Source organism: Micropterus dolomieu, linkage group LG22, assembly GCF_021292245.1.
Source record: "Micropterus dolomieu isolate WLL.071019.BEF.003 ecotype Adirondacks linkage group LG22, ASM2129224v1, whole genome shotgun sequence".
In the NCBI taxonomy this organism is placed as follows: domain Eukaryota; kingdom Metazoa; phylum Chordata; class Actinopteri; order Centrarchiformes; family Centrarchidae; genus Micropterus; species Micropterus dolomieu.
Window position 1 is genome coordinate 18,730,454 of NC_060171.1, and position 14,282 is coordinate 18,744,735.

Here is a 14,282-nt window from a genome sequence, read left to right on the forward strand (position 1 = left end):
AATATACAAATGTACAGATACACAATAGAAATGCATACATAATTGGTTATTACAATGAGACCTACAAAAAAGCATGAGAATAAAAAGTCTGTGGGATATTGCAGGTGAGACAGGCAGAGCCACAAATGTGCATCCAGACTGAGGAACACACACCCTCCTACCATGATTAAGTGCATGTCTATTTACACCGCATCATAACAAAGCTATCAAAAACAAAGGCTCCAAAAATTCCTCCTAAAAACTTTTTTTTGTTCTTTTGTTTCTCTACTTACAACAATGTCAATTCCATGTATGTACATCCCTAGAAAATAATTTAATTATAGTTACACACTTTCTACATTTGTGAAACAATACAATTCTAGTCCACAAGGAAGGATGTTTGTGCGTTTATTTGTGTATACATTTGTATGTATGTATGTATGTGTGTGTGTGTGTGTGTGTCTGTGTATGAGGTGGAGAATGATAATTCAGGAGGATAACGTTCATGGATTGGCTAACAGTCGTGGGGGCAGATTTAGGGAGTGGACTGGATGTGGTCACAGAGAAGAAGTAGTGGAGTCGACAATTTCTCTCCCATTGCACACGGTGGGGACGTGGTGGGCACTGACAGAAGCTAGAAAAAGTGATAAAATGAGAAAGAAGAAGGGAGAAGATAATTGCATAGAAAGAGGGAAATCAAGCATTCTTAGACATGAGATAATTGCTCATTAAAGCCAGTTGCTGCCACAAAAGAAATGGAAAACATTTTCTTAAAACTAGCAGTAAGAAATATCTTTATCACACTGTGCCATTACATTTGAAGCTACAGTTTAGAAAGCTTGACTTGACAGAGGTATCGACACTATAGGCTAGAGAAAACACTGCATGAGCCATGGTGCACACCAGTGCAGGTAACAAACAAATTGGACTCCCCTTTATTGATATTTGAACCCCAACAGCCTGGAGTTAGTAATGAAATGAGCTATTTAAATTTAAAATAGAGCAGCATCTTAAGACTGTCAAGGGACCATAAGTACACATTAGAAATGGCCACCAACTTTATGTTACAAGCACAATGTAGATTCAGTGCAACAATCCAACAATAATGAATGACAAAACTACCCTGGCATTTAGCTATTTTATGGTAAAAGTCCACCCAAAGCTTAAGCTAAAGTAAAATACGAGTGGTGGTTTAAATGCAAACCTAATCAGTAATAAATGTAATATCACTGCTATGACTTTACAAGTCATTTGGAAAGAATTGCACCTAACCCATTAATGATGTTTTTTGTGAGGCCAATTATGCACTGTGGTTTTATATTTATTCTGGGTTACAATGTGTCCTACATATGGTTAATAAACATGTTAGTTAACTTCTTAGCTTCTTTCTTGGCATCTCATCGCACTGTTCAACACTACAGCTACACACCTTGAACATAGGGCTGTCCTTGTGCTATATTGAATATTGAATGTTGTCAGAGGCATACTAAAAAAACAAGACAGAGAGAGTGCTGCTCTAAACCCTGTCTCTTTAAAAATTAGTTAACTGTATGTAACCCACCGTGAGATGCGTATGTGGTGGCAGCCCCACTGACACTGAAGCGATTGAGGTTAAGCCTATGGCTGGTCACATTCTTCTGGGGCTGGAACATGATGATATGGACCTTGGGAGCAAACATACAGCCCAGAACCACAAAGCCACTCAGACTGACTGAGATACACATGGTAGTGGTCTGGACCTGCAGAGAAAAAAAAGGGGGAGACAGTAATTAGTAGCCAGACTTTGATGGATAAATCTTATGCTAATGTAGTTCAGAGTAATTGCTCTTAAGAGCTAATTTGGTGATAATAATCTCTAATAATGAGCGTTTTTCAAAGGGACTTTTTGAATGAGTATTACAAAGTGCTGAACAGAAAATAAAACAATAATAAATAAAAGCCGATTCGATAAACTGCAGATAAATTTAGAGCATAAAAACGGCTAAAGTAATGAATCAGTCTCTTTACATAAGCAGACCCAATGAGGCCTTAAAGTGAGAGGATAACTCTTCATTGGCAGATTTTTTTACCTTGCAGCAGTCCAGGGGAAAACAATTACAGTGAGGATAACAAATACAGGATGGATCAATAAAAGACTTAATCAACAGAGACTACAGAGGCCCTAGCTTTAACTTCATTCTCTGTGATTTATTGTACGAAATCAATGTTAAATACTGTCTTAGGTAGGTCTGGAGAGGTGTATGCTGTATTTCCCTCCGTGTGTGTAAGTGGGTGGTTGTGTATGTTGGTGATATTATGCCTCTGCCTGACTAATCTTAAAGTCAGATTACAAGGCCAAAGAAATGCTTATTTCCAAAGAGAGAGGGAGAGGGAGAGAGAGACAGAGAGACAGGGAGAGCAGTGAGAAAGTGAGCTGTTTTCTACAGGGATCAAATGAGCAGCCCTCATCAGCACTCTTCTCTTATGCCCTTTGATACAGTGCACAGTGTGTGTGTGCTTAAGGTGTGTGTGTCTGTGTATGCTTGAGATTTGTATGGATCAGGTGAACACTCCGCTTTGCTGTTAAATCTGGACATGTGTCAGCAGTTTGACGGAGCATGTCTGTTTGCAATCCCAATACTGCAGAGCTGGGACAAGTTGCTACTACACCTGTGCAGTCACTGTTGTGACCTGTGTGCTTGTATTAATGACGTGGGGCACAAAAAATGCTCACATAGCCACATTTAAGAGACTCTCCCCCTGTTTGAGGATTTAAAACAACAGGTTCCCAGAATGTAAATCATAATATTTTGGAGTTAAAGGTATAATTTGTCATTTTGGGAACATAATCCCTCGTAAAGAAGCTTATTGTCATTTGTACACTTTTTTCAAGCTTTTATATGCCTTAAACAAAGAAGATTCAACACAAGAGCATTCCCTCTCGTCTGATTATAGAAGTCTTTGATACCGTTCGACCATGTATTTTGTCATTGATAAATACCTGTCTTGTCTCTGGTTATGTTCGGTCCGCCTTCAAACATGCTGTTGTACAGTCCCTGTTAAAAAAGGACAATCTCGACCCCTCTGTTCTCTCCAACTTCAGGCCCATCTCTAAACTGTCTTTCTTATCTAAAGTCCTGGAGAAAGTAGTTTTTACCCAGCTGCAAACATTTTTAATTAATGATAATGTTTATGAAAAGGCACTTTTAAGAGTTTTTAATGACTTGATTTTAACTGTTGACTCAGGAGTTTCTGCTGTCCTAGTGTTCTTAAACCTCACTGCTGCCTTTGACACTGTTGACCACTCAATCCTCTTGTCACGGTTGGAAAATTGTGTGGGAATCAAAGGTACTGCACTTAGGTGGTTTCAATACTATCTAACAGATAGGAGCTTCTCTGTCCACCTCTGTGATTATTCCTCTGAGACAGCACCATTTACTTGTGGTGTCCCTCAAGGTTCTGTCTTAGGCCCCATCTTATTTTCTTTGTATATGCTGCCCCTGGCCTCCATTTTTGAGAGGTATGAGCTCTCTTTCCACTGTTTTGCAGACGATATTCAAATTTATTTCCCCCTGAATGTAAAAACAAAGGGCTCACTGCAGCCCCTGCTTGACTGTATGAAGGACATCAAAACATGGATGAACCTAAATTTCCTCAACCTAAACGGAGACAAGACAGAGATCATAGTGTATGGACACCCTGAACTGCTTGATGTAGATTCTCTCGGCCTTTTAACTTCAAACAACCACTCAACTGTGAGGAGTCTTGGTGTTGCATTGGATAGTGCATTTAAATTTGATAAACAGATATCCGCCACTGTTAGATCCTGCTTTTTCCAGTTGATAACTATAGCCAAGGTAAAGGCCTATCTCCCTCCTAAAAATATAAAGAGGGTGATCAATGACTTTACATCTTCCCGGCTTGACTATTGCAACTCCTTATATGTGGGCTTCGACAAGTCATCTATTCAGTGCCTGCAGTTAGTCCTAAAATGCTGCTGCCCGCCTCCTGACAGGAAAGTAGAAGAGGGACCACATCACACCTGTGTTGCGCTCCCTCCACTGGCTTCCTGTTCATTACATTTGATTTTAAAATCTTACTTTTAAATGCCTTAATTTATTGGCTCCAATGTACTAAACAGAGCTTCTTCATGTTCATACTGAAGCTAGAGTGCTGAGATCCGCCAATCTCCTCCTACTGGATGTACCCAGAAGCAGACTTAAAACCAGAGGCGATCCAGAGCCTTTAGTGTAGCTGCCCCTAACCTGTGGAAAAACCTGCCAGTCCAAATCAGAACCGCTCCCCAACTCTCGAACGTCACTGTTAAAAACACATCTCTTTTCTTTTCCTTCGAGTTAAGTCTGTTATTATTCCTGGCAATTTTAATATCACTATATATCGTATATTGTATATTATAATGTGTTATTGCTGTACTTTTACTGTGTAAGTAGTGTCTTGTTGTTGTATTTTAACCTGTGAAGCTCCTTGGTCAACCTTTTTGTTTTAAGTGTGCTATATAAATAAAATTGATATTGATACTGATATTTATTAGTGTTAAATTGTTTGTGATTGTGTTGTTAATTAGAGGTGCTGGGAGGCGGATTTTGTTATCTTTCGACCTGTTTCCCTGTTTCCAGTCTTCACACTAACCTTAAGTTCCATGGTTTCTGGCGGGTAGCTTCATTTTTAGTGTATGGACATAAGAGTGGTATCAATCCTCTCATCTAACTCTTGGAAATAAAGTTGAAATGCCTAAATTTTGAAATGTTGTAAATGTTGAACTTTTTGATTAAAATTTTGGTTTTATTTAGTTGGGTTGGGGTTAAGCATGTAGCAGTTATGGTGAGATTATTTGTTATATATATTTGTTATGTTTGTGTGTGTGTGTGTGAGTGTGTGTACAAGATACCCTGTAGTCACTGGATGTGACATAGAAAATGGGAAGAAAGGCCAGCCAAATTATACAGGTGGTGTACATGGTGAATCCAATGAACTTGGCCTCGTTGAAGTTCTCGGGGCACTTCCTGGTCTTGAAGGCATACCTAGATGGAAAGAATCATCTAATTAGGTAGACACAGTCTGGAAAAATGTGATACCTACCCTACCCAAATGATTGTTGCTATGAAAACAAAACTTCTTAAATTGAAAGAGGCCAAATGTCACTACATCATTACAGAGCTCATGTGGTATATATACCCTCAAATGTCAACATCCACCTTTGCCATGCTGTCAGTCAGTAGTTTTATTAAAGATTCTGCAGCAAGCAAATGTGTGGAATATAAAAAAAAAAAATATTAAAATAAATATAATATATATATATATATATACTACAAATTCCACAAAATTAATATTTTCTTATTTTCTTTGGTATTTGTGTCACATAGCCTACACATGCAATGATGGTTGCTGGGTAATATGTGTATATTGTTGGCCAATCTTACGTTTCTGTTTGATCATGTGACTCCGAATAGGTGTAACGCAAAATCTGACAGAGCACACATGCAATCTAGCAGTCATGCCATTCAAACATAAAAGTTGTTGCAAAAAGAGCCAGGAGAGAAAAGAACAGGAGGAGAGGGTCGCAAAGCTCCTAAATAAGATTGTTTTGGATTTCTTACTGAGGACATTGTCAAAGATTTTGCTCAACTCGTGGCTCATTGGATGCCTTTCAAATAGGTTAGTAAAAGTGCTTTTTCAATGGATTTGGTGTATCTTATGTACTGCCATTCCCCGTTTAAAGGCTGATATCATCTCGGGGTAAGGTCGGCGTCGAGCACCTGTTTGATTGTATGTGTGTGTGCTTGTGAGTAATAAACTGTGTGCGCGCTGTTGCTGGCCTGTTTTCAGGACATGTTGGTGTTGATAAGTAGGCCATTGTACTGATTTGTGAGGTTATTGTAGGCCTACCAAAAATGCCCAAAAAAATATGCGGTCATTTCAGCACAGTGGACACCTCCCCTGCAGCACTCGGTTGTTTGTAATGACGCTTTAGGATTTTGACAGTCACTGTCTGTACTTTGCCAATACAATAATCTAGGTAACACATTCCATCTGTAAGATCCAACACATGACTGGTGGGCTGCTTAAGGCTGCAGTGGCCAGGCGCATGCAGCAGCATGTGTGTGTTGGAGGGAGATACACACAAACAGAACTGTTCAATTTAAAATGTTACTATGGTTAATATGGAAGAAACTAATTTTAGGAACTTTAAATTAAGTAGGGTTGGCATTTACTGCATCTGATATTATCTGTTGTTAAACTGTACACAATGAGGAAGGCACAGAAATTTTCCAATATAGGGTTCCCTTCTAGACATGAACACTGTGTGTGTGTGCGTGTGCATGTGCTTCGTCACACAACATAACAGCCTGCACTGGGGCCCATCGTTACTACCTTACGCTGTGGATGGGGAACATAAAGCACTTTAGATGGAACCAAATCAAACCATCTCTGACACACTTACACGGTACACAGGATGACCAGGAGCACATCATATCCCAGTGACAGCAGCATGCTGGAGTCGCGTACGTTACACTTAAGAATGACAGTCTGTCGTCGCTCTGGGAGTGTGAAGCGCCGTGTCCCAGGAACTTCCAGCAGCAGCCACACTGACACCATCACTAACTGGACGGAGATTAAACTCAGACAGATGAACACCTGAAAATGAATTGAGGAAAGGTAGGTAAGGTCATCAAGTTCCATTGTCTGTCTGTCCATCCAGCCATCTGACTGATGCAGATGGATGGACATGATGCTGCAATCACTCACCTGAGAGGACGGGCTAATGAAGCGTGGCCTCACAGCACCCGCTCCGTCTTTCACGCCATTGAAAATCCTGGCGATTCTGTTAGTTTTGGTAAGGAGGGCAGAGTAGCAGACAGCGAATGATGTGCCCAGGCCGAGGCGCCGCAGGGCACAGATAGCGGGAGAGGGTTTGGCCAAGAAGAGGAAAGTCATGGCATAGGACATGAAGACTCCAGAGAGGAGGATGTAACATAGCTCTCTGCCTGACGCTTTGACCAGCGGTGTGTGGTTGTGTCTGATAAACACCCAAAACACAAGACCGGTGCACATGAACCTGTAGACAGGGGGGAAGTTATGCAGCCAGACAGGCAAGCTTTTTCATGAAGTCACAGTTTCTAGGTGCTTATTATGCTATTACACAAGTAGGTCAGAGCTAAATATGTGTTTATAAAACGGGTAGCTCAAATCAAGCAATCTGATTGGTTCATAGCAGTGATTTAATGAGCGTATATAACAGATATGACATCGAATTCCTTTGCACAGATCCGTATCACTCCGCACAAACAGGGTTTTAGTTATAACCTCTATAATATATAATCTAATCAGCCAATAAAGCTGAATTGAATTAATCTGAGCTTCGTGGGAGTCTCGCACCACATTTACACCTGGTATTATAATGCGATCTGATACACATCGCATTTTACTGGCGGAGATAAATAAATAAATAAATAATGAGAGAGAGAGTGAAAGAGAGAGAGAAATCATTACTTTTACATGATTCAACATTTCCCTCTCTCACACACACGATAACACACACAAACACACACAGCAGTCCACTACTTGCCCCAGATGTCCGCAATATTGCAACAAAGTTTAAGTTTCAATAGCCTGTTCAAAAGACTATTGCTCAAGGAGAGACGCAAATCCGCCCCTTTATGGTAGGTATAATATTAAAGTGTTATTATTTTACGCACTGCTTGCCGCCGGCACTCAAGAGAAAGGATATTATAAGTTACCAAAGTCAATCTACTGACGCTGCTCAATTTCTAGTGGCTGCACAATAAACGGCAACGTGCATAAATAAATAGCTCTAATAATTCTAGCCTTTGATCTATGTTGCTTAGCAACCGTCATAGCCCACCGGCAGCCTGGTGGAACTACTTTTTGTATTCATAAAGAAATGTCTGTTGATGAAATAAAACAAAGTCAAATTGTAGTGCGTCTGTTAGCCTACTTTCTTTTTGCCAAACTTGGTAAGCATTTTATAAAAGCAATAGCTCACTTCAGGCCGTGATATACGCTTATTATATAATAGTTAAGGGGATTGCCGGCCCCCACGCTTCGCATCGGGCCGAAAAACGCCCCTTAACTGTGATATAATAAGCGTATATCATGGCCTGTCGTGAGCTATTGCTTAAGTGTGTGTGTGTGTGTGTGTGTGTGTGTGTGTGTGTGTGTGTATAACACATATCACAGTCCGCGACCCTGTACACAGGATAAGCGGTTGACGATCGATGGACGGATGGACATATCACAGTAATTCGAAAATCCTCTAATATTAGAATATGTCTATATCATAATACATATCATAAAAATGTCTGTATCATTGAACTTGAGTTGACCGTTTGCTAAACCCCACCCCCTTAGTAACTGTGTTACTAAGGGGGTGTTGTGTGTTGTGGATAAATACTAAACAGAATTTTTTGAAAACTAGCTCATAAACATTTTTATGATTGGACAATCGCTGCAGGGGAGGGGTTTAGAGAACAGTCATTTCCCTTCCGGTCCATACAAACACAGACACACATGTGCTTACATCTCTCAGGACCAGTCATAATCTGACATCATCTTGACAGCCCTTTATCACTCACCCTACACAGGCGATAGTAATTGGACCAATGGCCCAGGCATCTTCCCACATAATATAGTCCTCAGGAAGGTCGTAACAGGATGTCAGGTCATCAGTGGGCCACTGGCCAGGAGCACAGGGCGAGCAGGTGAACTCATCAGCCAGATATTCATGAGGCTCACAGGCTGTACAGATCCAGCAGCAGTACTCACCTGGGAAACAGGAATATGAACAGCAGAGAGTGACAGTCTGAGATTTTTCAAAATGCACTGCTGCTTGGTGTGTTATGTTGCTCTGACAGAACATTGTTGAAATTCAGTCTCCTACCTGCCTGCATTTTCTTCATCTCATTGCGTTCACAGGGATCGCTGCACTGTGAGGTGGGCACCACCTCTCTTGGCCAGTGGATCAGATCGCTGCTCAGACTTAGAATCTCTGCCCATTCACCCACCGGCACGTAACCGTAGCGATCGGCAGAGCGCTGGTAGCTGAAGATGTTGTATCGTCCCACGCCGTCCCCCTGGGAATCGAACTTCACTGCTGTCTCGCTGCCGGGTGGAGAGAAAGGGGCTGGAGGGGGTGAGTGGAGACAAAGCGTGGAAAAGAAAGTGATAAGACGGGTGGAAAAAGGAGATTAAAGCTAAACAATCACAAACAATCAACCCATTGATGTCTCATTGATGTCTTTTAAAAGCAGCAGTGAGGACAGAGACAATAAGCTGTGGTCAGTTAAGCCTTAGGAGTCCAGAACAGAAATGAAGGGCAATACAGTAGTGTTTTCATTACTGAAGACCAGCCAGTCACAAACGTATTTGCTAGGAGGCTATAAATGCCTGGTATGCTTGGTGATGTCTGTGTGCATCAATGGCCTCATCCTTCCCTAAGGTCACATAGGGACAAAAACGCTGCTCTAAATTCTGATCTGACAATGTTTATTACCAAATACATCATTAACAAACTGCCCATAAAGTCATATAGGCATGAAGGCAGGGGACTGAATCTCTGGGCAGCGCTATAGCTTCCCACACATTGATAGAATTAGCCTCTGGGTCTTTTATGTGAGGGAGGTACACTGCTGAAACTGCCAAATTGGTTTGTATGCAAGTTGTTATGAAAGGATTACCATCTACCCTGAGGAGGGAACAGAAGAGATTGTAAAATTGGCAGGATGCTTAAAACTTAAAAAAAAAAAAAACATGTAAAAAAGTAGCCACAGAATGGGAGTAACTCACTGATGCGTTACAGGCAGTGTTGGACCTGATATTGCTGACACTTCGTTGTTTTGACACACACAAAGTGTATGTCAATCCTACCGTGCCACTTCTGTCCTTACAGCGGAGCAATCAACTCTGTGCTGATGACACACTGTACAGGGCTGAGTGTTATACGCTACTGCCTCCCCTGTAAAATGACGATGCAGCTGGGGATAGTGCAGTGCACACTGGGTTTTTAAAGCATCTCACTTCAACGTATAACAAGGCTCTCTGTCTTCGGCGCACAGCAGCATTGATGATACTATGCTGCCTTCCTCATATCTCCGTGTCGTTGCGTAGCTGAAGAAATCGCTGGCCAAATTCTTTCTTCAAATGTACAGCTGGGAATCAGTGGAATGAATCAAAATACAGATAAGCTGCTGGGCTGGAATGTGTCTGTATATGTGTGCAAGGACGTGCGCGCACACACGCCTGTGTAGGCTCCATTAGGTTTTACTTTACTGTTTGATGGTTAAGGTATTGCTCTGAGTGCTGTTGGAGGCTGTGCCGACAGAACCAAAGCTCTGACCCTGCTGTTAGTGGCTTGTGAAAGTGTGTGTGTGCATGTGCGTGCAACCCTGACAAGGGCTAAAGTTGTGCTATTGTTGTGAAAGCTCAGTGTCTTCAGAGAAGAATGGCGTGTCATATGGCAGCAGAGTGGGTTAGGGTTTATGAAATCCATAAATCACAGAGACAGCACAACCCTCTATCCTTCTCCTCTCTCTCCCTCTCTGTCACAGGAAATTCGAAGTGTCAAGTCTTCTTTGGATTTTCGTGCTAAATGTTTAGGTGACAGCTAAATGAAAATGATTTCAATAAGAAGGTGCTGATAATATCTTCAGACGAAGAAAAGATATGAATCCATTATACAGCAAGTTGGCAGATAATAAAGTTTGCTAATAACACTGAGCAATAAGACAAGCCATGCTTCCCCCTTTTAGACACCCATACACACTCACAGAAACACTTTGCCACTAGCTAATTATCATAACTGCACCTTATTAGGACCTTATGTGTGCTGAAGCCTTATTAGCTGTATGTGGTAATTACGTGTAATACAGACTAAAGAGATAACGGCATTAGCCTACAGACCCATTTGAGGATGGTGTATTGTCCTTGACTTCCCTCTAACAGATCACAGTCAAAGAGCAATTGACTTAGAGGACTGGTGATTCCTCCCTATAACCAACACCAGTGACCTTGCTGACGTGACAGAGCGGCTTATCAGAAAAGTGTATGAGGGTGCAAGTTTGAATGGTGAAGGCCACCAAGACTCCTCTGGCGACTGCAGAGGGCTGAGACAGGCAGCCCAGGTCTCACTCTCTCCCCTCTCTTCCCTCAGCACTGTCCTGGGCTGAATTTAAAAAGTCTGGTGGGCTCAGAGATTTTAGATTATACAAGACTAAGGGTGCTTTCACACCTGCAGTCCGGTTCATTTGGTCAAGACTAAGGGAACTAACTGTGCTGACATGTATACGTGGTTACCAAATGATTCCAGAAATAAAGCTTATACAGATCAAGTATAAGATCGCTTCCTGAACACATTTCACTATCAGCAGACGTGTTTGTTAGTGGTTTAGCTTTTGAAATAATGCTTAGATCACACATCTGCTATCAATAAATCCTGTGGTTGGTTCAACTGCTTTCAAATCACAAGTGAACCACACCAGAGTTTGTTTGATAGTCGTTTGTTTGGTCTGCTTTTGGTGCGCACCCGAGTGCGACTGGTGCATTCAAAAAACAAACAAACTCCAGTGCAATTCAACAGAACTAAATGAGGCAGATGCGAAAGCCCCCTAAGGTCCTACAGCCATGCCGCAATGTGAGAATGTACTTGAGCTAAATGCTAACATCACCATGCTAACATGTTTAGGATTACAATTCTAACATGCTGACATTTAGCAGGTATATTGTTTACCGTGTTCACCATCTTACTTTAGCTTGTTAGCATGGTACCACTTGGTAATTAGCATTAAGCACAAAGTACAGCTGAGGCTGATGGAATGTCAATAGTTTTGCAAGTATTTGGTCACAAACCAAAGTATTGAGCAAATTTAAAATGATTGTGCTAGATAAAGTTAAAAGTTAAGTGATCACTAAAGTCATTACAGTTCATCCTGAGGGTAACATAAAAGTCTGTGTCAAATTTCATGTCAGTTCATACAATAGTTCGGAGTAGAGGAAAACTACTATTTTTGTCAAGAGAGTCTGGTGGGGTAGAGCAGCTAAAAGGAAGCTACATTTCTACAGCATGTTTCTGTACATGTAACTTTGATGCACCATGAACTGAACCAATTTGATCATTTGATTAATTGAAGGTGGTGACTGCTTCCTAACAGCAGCTTGTGGGCTCTCCTGCAGCGTCCTAGCACATACTATGACACAGCTTAAGCTCTAAAACAGTGATGATTGATGATTCTGTGTGACCTCATCCATACAATACTTCCCGCTGGCCCAGTCCAGTCCAGCTGAGACCCACGGCAGGCGCAGCCCTGATCACTACTCACAGCTCTGAGTGACTTTCCTTGCATGCGAGATGTTGTCATCATCAAAAGGTGGACCATACCTTCTCAGCAACATTCATCTCCCTGAATCATTCATGTTGTGTAGCTGAGGTGCACTGTATATAGTGTATTATGGAGTTAGGCAATTGATAAATTGACATGTTTGGGCTCAACAAAACAAAGTTCCCTTTGCGCAGCCCAGCTGTGAATATATTTAATTGCATTGTCAACCTAAATTTGCGTGAATGCAGTTAATCAAACAGCTGGGGCCACAGAATATAAAACAAATAGCAGTACAAAAAAAAGAAATAAAGTTAGGTGAGACAAACTCCTGTCATAACACTGCCTAACCAGATCCCTAATTTTTGTGAGATACTTTAGCATTCCCGTTAACTTGAGAAACACCTTATTATTCTAGCTTAATTAGAAGCATGGTGAAAACAGGCTTTTCATTCAGAAGCTGTGAAATTAATTATGTTCTCGGCCATGTCGGGCTAAAGCGAAGCCCAAGGGGGATTGTGGGTATTAAAGGCGGAGAGAGAGAGAGAGGAGGCAAAGGGGCTTGGGAGGAATAAGTAGGAATAAGTAATCTAAAAGTGGAGAGAGAGAGAGAGAGGGCGAATCTTTTCTTTGGGTAAATGTGTGACTGAAAATTCAAAAGCTGGCTGTTGATTAGTTGTTAGCTAGGGAATTGACAAAAAAAGCATTTTCAAGCATCAATTCACCTGAATCCCTGAGTTAATCCTGATTTAAGCTTGACAAATAAAACACTGCATATAGGTCTATGCACAAATGCACATCTGTTCCAGGTAAAATATAAAGATGCAAAGCTGCATGCTAATGCTGTGACCAACTTCTCTTGTCTCTCTTTTTCTTCTTTCAGAGGGTTGTTGACCTTACACATCTGTGCCCCACAGACACACAGACACACACACTCACACACACACACGCACACACACAAACATCCCTCAGCATATACAGAAATGGTCTCAGGGATGCACTCACATGTCACAAACGCACACAGAGAGAGATCACATTGGCTATATTTGTTCTCCCTGCAGATTCAGTCCCCGCGGACGAAGGCGCTGCCTGGGCCACGGACCAACAGGCCACAGGGGAACAGCGGACAGATAGGGTTGAGAGAAGGAAGTCGGACATGGGAGAGAAATGTATAGGATGAAAGGTGCGGCAGCAGAGAGCTGAGGCTTGACTGAAAGAAAGGTGGTGAGATAGAGGAGACAAAAGAAAGAAACGGCAGGCCAAAGGCAGGAGGTGCTAGGAGGGAGGATGAGCCAAGAGACAAGATAAGGGCAAAGAAAGGAGAGAAGTGACAAGGGAGAAGAGGGAGAAGAATACTAGGAATAAGAGAGGAGATAGCATAAGAGAAACCCAAGAAACAGATGTGACGGCAATGGAGATATGGGTGAACGAGGGAAAGCCTTTGGATGGAGGAATCAATAGAGAAAAGGTGAAGTATGGATGATGGGATGAGCAAAGTGGAGGAACAGACCGGCGCAGAGAGGCGGTGGAGGCAGGAGAGCAACCTTGTGAAGTCTGAGTGGGATGTGCTGTTTTTGAATGTAGAGAGAGTAGGACACTTTCTGGGTGAGAAAGAGAACGGAGACAGAGAGAGATATAGAGAGATAGGGTGACGAAGAGTGAGAGAAAGAGAGATAGAAAGACAGAGGGTGACAGAGACAGAGAGACAGAGGGAAAGAGTGAAGAGAAAATAAGGGAGAGAAGGAGTGAAGGTTGTTCTCTAGCATCTAAACGTTGCAGTAAGCTCTCTGCTCAATATGGCCCTGAAGGCACACCGCCTCTGCTAACACAGACATATCACACACACACACACACACACACACACACACACACACACACACACACACACACACACACACACACCTGAAAAGGCAACAGGGTCATTCTTTAACAAGACACAGTCCAGAATAGTTTTCTCACTGTCAATTTAATCTC

General features: G+C 41.9%; 1 protein-coding gene and 1 long non-coding RNA gene across 5 annotated transcripts in view; one reads left to right on the forward strand and one right to left on the reverse strand.

Annotated features, from left to right (window-relative positions):
- Positions 1–370: 370 nt before the first annotated feature.
- Positions 371–14,282, reverse strand: part of grm3 (glutamate receptor, metabotropic 3) — a 30,450-nt gene continuing 16,538 nt past the window's right edge. For both annotated transcript variants that reach the window (XM_046038126.1, XM_046038127.1), the window contains exons 5-11: positions 8,879–9,121; positions 8,574–8,763; positions 6,727–7,036; positions 6,422–6,615; positions 4,868–5,000; positions 1,541–1,718; positions 371–613 (exon numbers count right to left, since the gene is read on the reverse strand). In XM_046038126.1, the coding sequence (XP_045894082.1) occupies positions 537–613; positions 1,541–1,718; positions 4,868–5,000; positions 6,422–6,615; positions 6,727–7,036; positions 8,574–8,763; positions 8,879–9,121 (1,325 nt within the window). In that variant the 3' untranslated portion in view covers positions 371–536. The remainder of the gene's footprint in view (positions 614–1,540; positions 1,719–4,867; positions 5,001–6,421; positions 6,616–6,726; positions 7,037–8,573; positions 8,764–8,878; positions 9,122–14,282) is intronic.
- On the forward strand, positions 8,466–14,135 carry LOC123962167. 3 transcript variants are annotated; one of them, XR_006822878.1, is made up of 3 exons: positions 8,466–8,830; positions 8,914–9,130; positions 13,370–14,135. It is a non-coding gene; the product is annotated as an uncharacterized LOC123962167 (long non-coding RNA). The 3 variants fall into 3 exon arrangements; XR_006822880.1 differs by having other exon boundaries at positions 8,466–8,699; XR_006822879.1 differs by lacking the exon at positions 13,370–14,135 and having other exon boundaries at positions 8,914–9,209.